Source organism: Schistocerca cancellata, chromosome 7, assembly GCF_023864275.1.
Source record: "Schistocerca cancellata isolate TAMUIC-IGC-003103 chromosome 7, iqSchCanc2.1, whole genome shotgun sequence".
In the NCBI taxonomy this organism is placed as follows: domain Eukaryota; kingdom Metazoa; phylum Arthropoda; class Insecta; order Orthoptera; family Acrididae; genus Schistocerca; species Schistocerca cancellata.
Genome location: NC_064632.1, coordinates 486042950 through 486056410, shown reverse-complemented (window position 1 = coordinate 486056410; position 13461 = coordinate 486042950). Strand labels below are relative to the sequence as shown.

At 43.7% G+C, this 13461-nt stretch overlaps 1 protein-coding gene across 2 annotated transcripts in view; it reads right to left on the bottom strand.

The window, feature by feature from the left end:
- LOC126092134 (little elongation complex subunit 2-like) overlaps positions 1-13461 on the bottom strand; it is a 266729-nt gene that overhangs the window by 52260 nt on the left and 201008 nt on the right. For both annotated transcript variants that reach the window (XM_049907590.1, XM_049907591.1), the window contains one exon: positions 10424-11204. In XM_049907590.1, coding sequence (XP_049763547.1) covers positions 10424-11204 — 781 coding nt within the window. The remainder of the gene's footprint in view (positions 1-10423; positions 11205-13461) is intronic.

The following is a 13461-nucleotide window of genomic DNA, read 5'->3' as shown; positions in this document are numbered from 1 at the left end:
ATTGTTAAATCGTCAAATTTAACACATATTTCGGACAACACAACAACACATATAAGTCACTGAGTAAGTTGACCTGTGTACAAGTCGGCATTCGATTAAACACTGAGTCTCAGTCTTGCGGCCGCTGCTCGGCTGGCCGCTTAGATGGCGCAGCTGCTGCATGGCTGGCAGACAGCGCCGCACGTAGAGGACGTGCGTAATTGCGCGGCAGCACTTTGAATAATCGGCGAGTCACAACACTTTTCCCCCCTTTGAAATTGTTGCACTGGTCTTGATGGAGGTGTCCTGGAGATGGCTAACGTCCATACGCGTTGTTTGACTCGCTGTAAAGTCTCGAGGAGGAGGCTTCCCGTACGGACGGAAGTGTCCCCGATGATAACGGGTCGAGATGACAGGAGACGTAGGGGTCGAATCTGCTGGGGCCCCCTGCACCAATCTGCCCGTTGCGGCGAGTCCAGTTGATATGACAGGAGACATGAGCGATGTGTCGGCGTCCGTTGGAGGAGGAGGCGAGTAGGTGTACTCTGACAGAGGATGGTCCTCCGGTTCCGGCATGGGCACGTCTCCTGGTGGCATCCGTTCTGGTGCTGGCATCGCGATGACGGTGAGAGGGCTGCGTTGTGAGTATTGAGAGATGCCAAGATCCCGAGCATCAGGTAGAGCCAAAGGTGGTGTGGCGGCATTCGGAACAGGCGTTGCTGGCACCCGAGGCAGAAGCTGGTCCGAATGACGCACTGCAACACCCGTGTCCGTCTGGATTTCACACAGGCGTCTGCCACGGTGTCGTAAGATGCGGCCCGGGCTCCATTTTGGCCGCCTGCCATATCCCTGTACCCAGACGAGGGCGTCGGCGGTGAACCGGCCAAGTGAAGGCACCCGCGGCCGTGAGGTGGGAGGCCGCAGAAGATGAAGTAGCGTGCGGGGCTGTCGGCCATGTAAGAGCTCAGCCGGGCTGTGATTGCCCATGGGGGTGAAACGGTAAGACGCCAGGAACTGGAGAAGCGCGTCATCAGCAGCAGAAGAAGTCAGAAGTTTCCGAATCTGAGCCTTAAATGTGCGGACCAGTCGTTCAGCCTCACCGTTGGATTGTGGATGGAACAGCGGGGCCGTGACATGCGTAATGCCGTGACAAGCACAAAAATCCGCAAAGTCGGAAGAGGCAAATTGCGGACCATTATCAGTAACAAGAGTAGAGGGAAGGCCTTCCAAAGAAAAAATGCGGGCGAGAGCACTGGTGGTTGCCGCGGTGGTAGGTGACGTGCAACTGACAATGAAAGGAAAGTTAGAGTAGGCGTCAATTACGAGGAGCCAATAAGTACCTAAAAAGGGTTCCGCAAAGTCAGCATGAATGCGCTCCCAGGGCTTCTCAGGCGAAGGCCACGGTGACAAAGATGACTTCGGGGCAGCGGCCTGTGACGCACAAGGGCCGCAGGCAGCGATCATGTGTGCGATTTCAGAATCGATGCCCGGCCAGTACACATGACGGCGTGCCAGAGATTTTGTGCGAGACACACCCCAGTGCCCCTGGTGAAGGAGGCGCAAGACCGAAACATGCAAAGACGCAGGTACCACAACACACGGCGAAGCATTGTCAGTGGAGAGGAGGATAACACCATCCCTAGCCGTGAGGCGGTAGCGCAAAGTGTAGTAGTTCCACAACGGATCAGAAGTCTTAGCGGACGGGCGATCTGGCCAACCCTTCTGAATACAGCGTAAAACCCGGGAGAGGGTAGGGTCAGAACCCGTAGCAGCCGCCAGCCTGTCCCCAGTGATGGCGAACCCATCCACAACCCGCTGCTCGGCAACATCCAGGTGGAAACACAAAAGTTCGTCCCTATCGAATGCCTGATCAGGACCCTTGGGAAGGCGAGACAAAGCATCAGCATTCGCCTGTTGAACTGTTGGCCGGAAATGAATCTCATAATGGAAACAGGACAAGTAAAGAGCCCAACGCTGGAGGCGGTGTGCAGCCTTGTCGGGAAGTGACGCTGATGGATGAAACAAGGAAACAAGCGGTTTGTGATCCGTAACAAGATGAAATTTTGAGCCATAGAGAAAAACACCAAACTTATGAAGAGCATAAATGATGGCCAAAGCTTCTTTCTCAATTTGAGAATACTTCTGTTGGGCATCCGTGAGCGTTTTGGAGGCATAAGCGATGGGTTATTCCGAACCGTCAGAAAAACGGTGCGCAAGGACTGCACCGACCCCGTATTGAGAGGCGTCTGTGGCAAGAACAAGATGTTGGCCAGGTCGATAAGTAGCCAGGCACGGGGCCTGTTTCAGCATAGTCTTTAATTGCCGGAAAGCCGCGTCACATGACGCGGACCAGTGAAAAGGCACGTTTTTATGCAACAGGCAATGCAACGGCTGAGCCACCGACGCCGCAGACGGTAAAAACTTGTGATAGTATGCTATTTTCCCCAAGAACGCCTGCAGTTCCTTAACAGATGTAGGGCGCGGAAGGGCATAAAAAAAAAGTGTGCGGAGATTTTGAAGATGTTCTTCAGTGGTGGAGCCAGTGACAACAATGTCGTCCTGGTAATTTATACACCCCGGGACAGGGAGCAATAATTGTTCCAAGAATCGCTGAAAGAGAGCAGGGGCGCTAGCAACCCCGAATGGCAAGCGTTGGTATTGATAGAGGCTGAATGGCGTGTTAAGGACCAGAAACTGCCGGGAAGCAGCGTCGAGAGGAAGTTGATGATAAGCTTCCGACAGGTCAATTTTAGAAAAATACTGTCCTCCAGCGAGTTTAGTGAACAGTTCTTCAGGACGGGGCATAGGGTAAGTGTCGATGAGGCATTGAGCATTTACAGTGGCTTTGAAATCGCCACACAGACGAATATCACCATTGGGCTTAGCAACTACAACGACAGGAGAGGACCACTCACTGGAAGTGACAGGAAGCAAGACCCCTGAAGCAGTGAGACCATCCAACTCCCGTTTTACCCGATCACGAAGGGCCACAGGAATGGGCCGAGCCCGAAAAAACTTAGGCCGAGCAGTGGGTTTGAGCATGATATGAGCTTCAAAGTCATTTGCACGGCCTAACCCAGGAGAAAAAAGGGACGAAAATGTCGTCGACAAGGAATCCAGTTGAGCATAAGGATTAGCGTCAGAGACAATATTGACAGAGTCATCTATGGAGAACCCAAAAACGCGAAAGGCATCGAAACCAAAAAGATTTTCTGCGTTGCTCTGGTCGACCACAAATATGGGAACAGTGCGAACGACGGATTTGTAAGATACCTCAGCATTAAACTGTCCCAAGAGAGAAATCTTCTGTTTATTGTACGTCTGTAGTTGCCGAGTGACAGGGGACAGGAGTGGAGAACCCAGCTGAAGATACGCCTGAGAAATAATTATAGTGGCAGCAGAACCGGTATCCACTTGCATGCGAACATCTCGACCAATGATTTGGACAGTGAGGAATAACTTCCCTGAAAGGGAAGAAGTGCAATTGACAGACAACACAGAATCAGAATCAGCGTCATGTTCATGAACATCATGTATGCGGTCGGATTTACAAATGGAAGACACATGACCTTTCTTTTTGCAATTGTGACACACAGCCCAACGTTGGGGACAATCCTCGCGTGAATGTTTCGTAAAACACCGCGGACATGAAGGAAGTTGCCGGGGATTTTGCTGCAGTTTCTTAGTGGGTTGTTTACGGCTAGGCCGAGGCTGCGCGTGGGAGCGTACTGCGGCCACGTCAGCCGGCGGGGACGTGCCGCACGCGTCATCAACAGCGCACAGAGGTTGTATGTCCCCGACCTCACCCCACGCTTCTATTTGTGCCCCAGTGGAGCGAGAAATTTCAAAAGACTCCGCAATGGAGAGAACTTCATCTAGAGTCGGATTCGCCAACTGAAGGGCACGTTGCCGAACTTCTTTGTCGGGCGCCGACCGGATAATGGCATTCCGTACCATGGAATCGGCATAGGATGCTTTGTGAACGTCAGTAACAAATTGACACTTTCGACTGAGGCCATGAAGTTCAGCAGCCCAAGCGCGATAGGACTGATTTGGTTGTTTTTGACAACGATAACAGGCAACACGAGAGGCTACCACATGCGTTTGCTTTTGAAAATAGACAGACAGAAGGGAGCACATTTCAGCAAAGGACAAAGACGCAGGATCCTTCAAAGGAGCCAATTGCGACAACAACCGATACCTTTGAGGTGAAATCCAGGAAAGGAACAGAGACTTACATGGTTTTTCGTCCGTAACATGAAATGCCAAGAAGTGCTGTCGAAGACGTTTTTCATAATCAGACCAGTCTTCCGCCGTCTCGTCGTAAGGTGGAAAAGGAGGTACAGCCAACGACGAGAAACGCCCCGCATTTGACGCCGCGACGAAATCGTGAATTGCCGCTGTTAGAAGCGTTTGCTGTTCAAGGAGATTTTGCAAGAGCTGTTCTACAGTAGCCATGGAACCCTGTGAGTCAACGGTGAAAAGGAAAAATCCACTACCTCGTCGCCAATTGTTAAATCGTCAAATTTAACACATATTTCGGACAACACAACAACACATATAAGTCACTGAGTAAGTTGACCTGTGTACAAGTCGGCATTCGATTAAACACTGAGTCTCAGTCTAGCGGCCGCTGCTCGGCTGGCCGCTTAGGTGGCGCAGCTGCTGCATGGCTGGCAGACAGTGCCGCATGTAGAGGAGGTGCGTAATTGCGCGGCGGCACTTTGAATAATCGGCGAGTCACAACAAATATTTCATAGTTAATAATTTAGCGGAACTTTCAGTGGTGAGTTATAATTTGCATTGGCTAGGGTTACTGTATTTGTAACTTTCATCACAGATTTTTTAGGCACAAAGATAAAAGACTGCGAGAAAAGAAAAACTAATAATGTACAGAAAGTTCTGGTTAAGAACTCCGAATTATTTAGGAATAAAGTAAATGACCCACCGAAAAGCAGCAGTGCTGACTCATTGACAGATGAACAAACAAAAGATACAAACTTAGCTAGCTTTCAGAATGTAATTCCTTTAATGCTTGTAGGAGAGACATGCACACGAACACACACAGGTATGTGCATGTGTGTGAGCATGTGTGTGTTTGTGTGCAAATCTCTCCTAAAAGTGTGAAAAAGGAATTTCATTCCGAACACTACCAAAAGTCTGTACCTTTCGCCTGTGCACCTATAGATGACACAGCACTTTTGCCTTTCAGCGAGTCATGCCCTTTATTCCTAAATAATTTGTAAAAGAATAACTAAGATATTTTATAATGCTGGGTATTATGCTCAGAACCAAAATGTTCTTCCCTTCAATATTTTACAACATTGGAGCACAGCAAGTGGCAACACATTCAGAAATATTTACTTGAAGGACTTGCCCAAATAGAATGTGATAGGGTACATTCAATAATTGAACACAGGAATAGGAATAAACTACGAGACTGGTGTGTAACAGATGTTATCGGCTCTGAAGTATAATCCATCTGTGGGTATTCACTATAAACTGGATTAGGAAGAGGGCTGGAAATTACTTCCCAGATGTCCCAATACAGTCACCAAGAATATAAAAAATCTGTACACTTGACCACTTGCAATTTTCACAAAAAAGTATCATAATTCAACGTCTCAAAATTCAGTTATTCCAAGAGATTATTGTCCTTTTTATGAAGGTTCTCTTAAAAAATAAGATCATGTGAACTCTGGGAAAAACATGAAGGACATTTCCTTGTCCATTAGTTGAGTGAAAAAGACTTTAAATTCAAATTAAATTTGTTTTATGTGCTTGCATGCTCAATTCTCTTACAAACATTAAAAAATATTAATGCAGAACTCCTATCTTCTGTTAGTTACTCTAGCTTCAACTCACATACTGTCCTCCTACCATTTCAGATCTAAAGCAGGCACAGTACTTACCACTGTATTGTCTTTAATCTCCTTGTCCCTCTTACACCTCGCCTTTCATCTCTATCTGCTATCATCATTACAACAGGTAACCTGCCCCTCATTTTGTATATTCCCCAACCTGTCCTTTTATCTCTGAGGAATGCATTAACAATTCCAAAAGGTAAGATCATTTGCTTTGCTTTGTTGCAAAACCATAATATTTTTTTGACATGAGGTTTTGCTGTCTTAATTTTGATGCATGATTGCCTGCATCAGAATGCAGCACACAAACTGATCTTCATGCTTCTGCACGACTCAAAAGGAAAATTCACTTGAGAAAAGTAAAAAAATATGTGAAAACAGAATGCCCAGCCATTACATACCTCAAGGAGGTGAAATTCTACGTACTGCCAACAGATACACACAAAAAAAGCAAGGCAAATGATCTTACCCTTTGAAACTGTTAGTCCCTTCCTCAGAGAGAAAACCGTACGTTGGGGTGGTATGAAATAAAGAGGCAGGTCATTTGTTCTGAGGATGACAGGAGATAAAGATGAAAAGGGATAAGTAAGAGGGTACACGATGTAAAAGATAGTACATTGGTAAGTACTGTGCCAGCTTCAGACCAGAGATGATATGAGAGATTGTAAGGTAAAGCTGAAATAAGAGGAAAAGAGAAATGGGAAGAATTTATAATTAAAAAATAAATTTAAGGTGGAGGGGGTACATTAAAGGAGGTTAAGTCCAGAGGGTGACAGGAGGAGGAAGTTCTTATGTCCTGAGTTCAGAGAAACTAATACGGAGTGGGAGAATCCAAATGTTCTGTGTTGTATAGCAGTTACTAAAGTCCCACGAGCCATGCTTTAAAACAGGTCCAGAAAATAGGTACTGGGTGACCACAAGGCACACAGTTCTGAGTCCATTCAAGCACTCAACCAGTCTACTGGTGGTCACTCCAACATGAAAACCCATACTTGGCAGGTTTTACAGAAGGAAGTATTGTTAGACAAGGAAACTTGGCTTAAGAATGATGGTCCAGGAATGTCATATAATTTAACATGGACGTTACAAAGATTAGGAGAGAAATGGAAGGTGACAAGAGAGTGGTGTGGGAAGGATATCAGGGAGAGAGGAAATTGTTTCAGGGCTCAACTTCAGGAAGTTGCAGCCTTGCTTGATGGTGACTGAGGTGTGGTTGGTACTGGGTAACAAGGGAGATGCTTCCAGGTATTCTTTGGAAGAAGAAGAAGAAGGAGGAAGAAGGAGGAGGAGGAGGAGGAGGAGGAGAAGAAGAAGTGGAATCTATATTTGCTGGAGGGTGACAGGAGGGGGCTGCACAGGAGATTTGTTTGTGGACATGATGCACGAGATAGTTGAGGGTGAGGAAGCCTGCGTATTCTGGCCCGAGCTGTTGGAGTTGTGTGCATGAGGTATGCTTACATGTGTGAATGAATGGTGTATGTTTCTCTTCTTCCGACGAAGACCGAGGATGAAAGCTTATAAGCTTATGTGTAAGTATCTTTTAACTGTGCCTATCTGCAACTTAGATTGTTATCTTTACAGTATGCTGCAGTATCCTTTCCTACATTGTTGATATTTCTGCCTGGAGTTTCCATTCTTTGGTTTTGGACATTGAGGTGAGTATAGGGAGAAGCAACATTCTAGGGCTGAGATACCATACTTATTTTGGATGTCTGCATAGGTGAAGTCAAATTGATAGTGACAAAGAGTATTCCGGGTGAGAGACGGAAGAGAGATGCATGAGAAAGAATCTGAGTATTCCATGATGTGGCTGGTGTCTTTTATGTACAATGGAATGCTCTGCATGATGGGTTGGAGGTGCTAGTCTTACAGTGTTTAGATGAATTTCAGAGAAACTTTGAAGCTTTCTACTACGAGACAGTCAGGGTGGTTATTTTAGCAATTTCTGAAAGTAGGGAGAATATGGGAGTACACAGCTCACGAAGGGGTAAGGATCCTATAGAGGCTCTAACGAGTTTTTGTGAGTGGTCTCGGGTTTTTACGATTTCTACATTTCAATTGGTAGGAAGGAATGGGGTCATCAGTAGCAATTTTGTATGTTCATGCGTGTGAGAGCTGACACAGCCCCTCTGACACACACTTCCCACAGACAAGCATCACAACAGTAGTGCCTCAGTATGTAAGGAGGATGGCAGTGAGTGGTCTGCCTTCAGGTAAAGGGTAGCTGAGGATTGGCTTGAATAATGTTTGGGGTTTTGGTGATATACTTCAGGAAGGACTGAGATGTATTGCTGGGACTTGCACATTTCTGTGCTCTCCTTCTAATTCTTAAACCTACTACTGAATTTACTTCTCATTTCCCTTCTTCTTATTTCATCTCTACCTCTGAATCAGTAATAATATCTAGGCTGAAGTTGACAAAATGGTAACCACTGTACTATCCTTGATCTCTTACGCTTCTTGACACCTTCCCTTTCTTGTTTGTTTCCTTTCCAAGTGGGGGTCTGAATATCCTGTCGTTCTTCCTATTCGTCCCCAACCTGTACTTTTATTATCCCCAATTAAGAGGCTCAAGAGCAACGATAGTTTTTTGTTTTTATATTACGTCTATCTGCAGTATTTGGAGAGAGAGAGAGAGAGAGAGAGAGAGAGAGAGAGTGCGCGCGTGTGTGTGTGTGTGTGTGTGTGTGTGTGTGTGTGCTCATTTAAAAACTACTTGGCAGATACAACATCTCTCTCACTGAGAGAATACCGATTATTATTATTACTTGATCTATTTACTTTGGCAGAAGAGGGCATTGTAGCACAGAAAGCTTGGATCAGGAATGCTTAAACTATCCACATATTATTTTATATTCCGGGCAACCGCAGCTGTTGAAAGGCATGATGTTAGGAAGAATTCTGCTCACAGCTGGTAAAACTGCCATTTATTAAAACACAACCGGTTTCGTGGCTTTAAGCTGCATCAGCAGGTGAACAATGTTAAAAGATCATAGGATTCCATTGCTTCCTAGTCAAAATTTACTATTCAGAGAATATCATCAATACTATGGCGAGCGAAAGGTAAAGAAGTGCCATATCCTTAAAAAAATTTGCCTGATCAGTATGACAGCACTGCAGATCAGTGCAGGGCAAGGCAAAAGTGGCCTGCACGAACGAGAAAGAGTCTTTCTTTATCATTCATGCGGGCCGCTTTTGCCTGGTCCTGCACTGGGCAGCCCTACTGTCATAATAATGCAGGCAAATTTTAAAGAATGGGGCACTAATTCTTTACCTTTTGCTCGCCACAGTATTGATAATATTCTCTGAATAGTAAATTTTGACTAGGAAGCAATGGAATCCTATGATCTTTTTACACTGTTCACCTGATGATGCAGCTTAAAGCCACAAAATTGGTCGTCTTTTTATTAAAACAATTTTACCAGCTGTGAGTGGAGTTCTTAGATTGTTCACCTGATGATACGGCTTAAAGCCATGAAGCCAGTCGTGTTTTAATAAACAACTACTTTACCAGCTGTGAGCGGAGATCTACCTAACATCATGCTGAAACTATTCAACTGCAAAGTAACAAAGGGATATGGATACTTCCAGTAAAAAAGCTGTACTGTGCTAACGGAATCATTTTTGGGTGGTCTATCTCAAGTCTCTGACTAAAAAACATTAAGCATCTAATACTTAGTCATTGAATCAAAACATGTAGGATATATTAGAAGTCTAATGGAAGTATTGATTTAGATTTTTACTTTTTAAAATTCAATGTTCTCAATGTGGTGACCATCGTCTAATTACTAGGTCCTGATATTAGTGTATAGTCATGATAAGAGTGCCGCTCTGAATTCAATATCCCTCTAATAGAGACCCACTAATTCTCAACATAATATTAATTATTTGAAAGCAATGACTGTGATAAATACAGCAATTGAGTGGGAGAAGCTTCAAAATAAATTACATTTTGTTACTTACTGTTAACACTGTCATTGCTATGTGTTGTACGCATGCTGTCATATTCATAAACATCATGAAACCAACTGTATACCGCCAAGCAGTCCGATGATCAGCACAGAACTATACCAAAGGGCTGGTAGCAAGAATAATAGAAAAGGGTTGCAGCCTCAAAATGTCCACAAAGAAGCATACCTAAATTTGTACCAGATCTAATCTGAATGATAATTATGCAAATAGGTCCAATTTACCTTTGCCTACACTGTTAAGAAGACATAATGTAGAACAGTCATACAATCCAATTAAAAAGATACTGCAGTGGTTATTTCTCATTATGGTAATCCTGTGACAAAATATGAATGCATTTAATGCCACACATTGTAAATAATGCAAGGAGTAATGGTAAGCAATCTTGCCATATAGTTGAGGGATAAGATGGTAGACAGGAATATAAACAAGACTGAAAATACTGTAGGGCAGGAACATATATTCAACAAAAATTTGATCAATAAAGTTTCTTGTTTTCCATTTCTACTTTTCCTTGGTTTCTCAGTTGCCTGACACAGCGTACTTTCACCAACAAGTTTCTAGGGAAAAGATTTATAAAGAAAAAGTTATAAAAATTATGTTCTACTAACCCTCACAGCATCTTGCTTGCTTCGCACAAGCATCACTATGGGCCTGTAGCCGCTTTCACTTTTCAGAAAATTGGCTCTCGTTTCCTCTTGGCTGTCTTTCTCAAGCATCAATTTCCACAGTCTGTAAGATACACTGAAGTTTGACATCAAATTAATTCTCTTACTATGGTCTTCTGAAGTGTGTTTTTCTTCTTCGGATATGTTTCCATTGTTACCGGGACTCGATTTCTCTAGTTCATGTGCTGCACAGCTTGCAGTAGCAGAAACATTCAACGTATTATGCTTTGACTGTTTTCCATAGGTTTTTATTTGTTTTTGAACACTTGCAGTTGCATTTTTATTTACACTTGCACTTGCATTCTTATTAAAACTTGCACTTGCGTTCTTATTATCACATGTCTTGTTATCACATGACTCAATTTCACTTCTATCAGAACACTGTGATTTTCTTCTTTCTTCTAGATTCTTAGTTCGATTTAGTTTTGGAGCTGGCTGACGCGTCACCTTCTTTTTCTTCTGTGTGTGATGTTCTCTGGTGCTGTCATCATCATCACTACAAGCAATGAAGAGTCTTTCAGTTGATGAATCTGAAGGACACTGATCATCTTCCTCTGATGACTCCACAAGTTTTTCGTCATTTTCACTTTCTGCACCATCCTTTTTACATACGAGTTCAGGACTTTCACTTTGCAACTCATTTTCAGCTTTCTCTGCTGACGTATTTCGTGCAGATTTTGTTGGTGATGCACTTTTACTGCCTACAGATGCAGTAACTGTGGGCCTGGAAATTAATAATCACAAATCATGACTTCCTCAAAACATGTCAATCAAAATGATGCTAAAAACAACAGGTTTTAGAATGAAATTTTCACTCTGCAGTGGAGTGTACACTGGTGTGAAACTTCCTGGCAGATTAAAATTGTGTGCCAGTAAGCTTCATAGCTTTTATTACACACAATCAATGACAAAATATAACTAAAAATATCTTGGTAAATGGATAATAATGCATTATATTTAAAGATTTTGCTAAAGTGCCTCTGGGGGAGAGAGTGAGAGGAGTTGAAGTACATGGACAGGATGAGGGGGCGGGGGAGTTTGAGGAGGAGTTGGGTGAGAGGGGAAAGCGTGGAGACGAAAAAGGAGGGGGGAGACAAAAAAGGAGGGGGAATGGGAGAAGGAGAAAAAGATGAAATAGAAATGTCAAAAGCCTGGGCCTTCGTCTCTCGTGAAATGGACTGCACGACACAGAACGACATTGAGACAGCAGACTCACAGGACAGTACTTGTAATCTCCATCTGTCCACTCAGATAACTTGTCAAAGGATAAGGACACAACTTCAATGTCAAAAGCCAACTGTGCACTAATATGATGAGCCCCCTCATATTTATTGTGTGAACGAAGTGTATCATTGTGTTTCAGTCACTCACAGCACATGCGTCTATAATGAAGCGATCCTCCCTGCAGGCTTCTCACTGGATATCCGGTAGTTCCTCTTAATACAATGCGAATTAGGATAGATTGTTACTCAACAGCTGAGCAGCAGACGGACATATTTAAAATTGTAATGTGCCCGTCTGCTTCTCAATGCCTCCTCTCTGTATGGTGGGCAGCATCTATCCCATTTCAAACTGTTATTGCACCTCAGCCTTTCTGTTGTTTGATTCCTCCAAATACAAGCATTCATGAGATGGCTCTTTTTGAATATAAATTCATCCATATCAATGCTCATATTATTGTTTCCTATCATTGCTTGAGGCTGATCTCTCTTACATCCTTTCATGTTTTTTGTTGTGTTCCATGCTCCTTTATATGTTCTCAAACCTCTTCATACGTCTTCATTGCCACTCCTAATCCTGCCTCAGTCATCACTTGCACTGCTATATTGAATGTTATTCTGAGTAGAAGTCAATTCCTATCTCTCCAATGGAACTTCAACAGTTCACACCTTCTTATATGTTTTACAATAAATTTAATGATATGAGTATAGACGTATGTGATTTTTTGAAAAATTGAATTACAGTGATGCAGTCAAATAGATTGATGTCAATATTGCAAAAATGAATTAGTGAACATTAGTTAGGGCATTTTAAGTTTACAGTGTGTAGTCAATGGTGTCTAAGAAGAAAAAATAACTGCCTAAAGCACACAAATGTGTTTCTAAGCTTGAAGCTTGAAGCAGACAAACAGAAGCTAAACGATGTCAAAGTTAGCGTAAGGAGGGCTATGCGTGAAGCGTTCGGTGAATTCGAAAGTAAAATTCTATGTACCGACTTGACAGAAAATCCTAGGAAGTTCTGGTCTTACGTTAAATCAGTAAGTGGCTCGAAACAGCATATCCAGACACTCCGGGATGATGATGGCATTGAAACAGAGGATGACAAGCGTAAAGCTGAAATACTAAACACCTTTTTCCAAAGCTGTTTCACAGAGGAAGACCGCACTGCAGTTCCTTCTCTAAATCCTCGCACAAACGAAAAAATGGCTGACATCGAAATAAGTGTCCAAGGAATAGAAAAGCAACTGGAATCACTCAACAGAGGAAAGTCCACTGGACCTGACGGGATACCAATTCGATTCTACACAGAGTACGCGAAAGAACTTGCCCCCCCTTCTAACAACCGTGTACCGCAAGTCTCTAGAGGAACGGAAGGTTCCAAATGATTGGAAAAGAGCACAGGTAGTCCCAGTCTTCAAGAAGGGTCGTCGAGCAGATGCGCAAAACTATAGACCTATATCTCTGACGTCGATCTGTTGTAGAATTTTAGAACATGTTTTTTGCTCGAATATCATGTCGTTTTTGGAAACTCAGAATCTACTATGTAGGAATCAACATGGATTCCGGAAACAGCGATCGTGTGAGACCCAACTCGCTTTATTTGTTCATGAGACCCAGAAAATATTAGATACAGGCTCCCAGGTAGATGCTATTTTTCTTGACTTCCGGAAGGCGTTCGATACAGTTCCGCACTGTCGCCTGATAAACAAAGTAAGAGCCTATGGAATATCAGACCAGCTGTGTGGCTGGATTGAAGAGTTT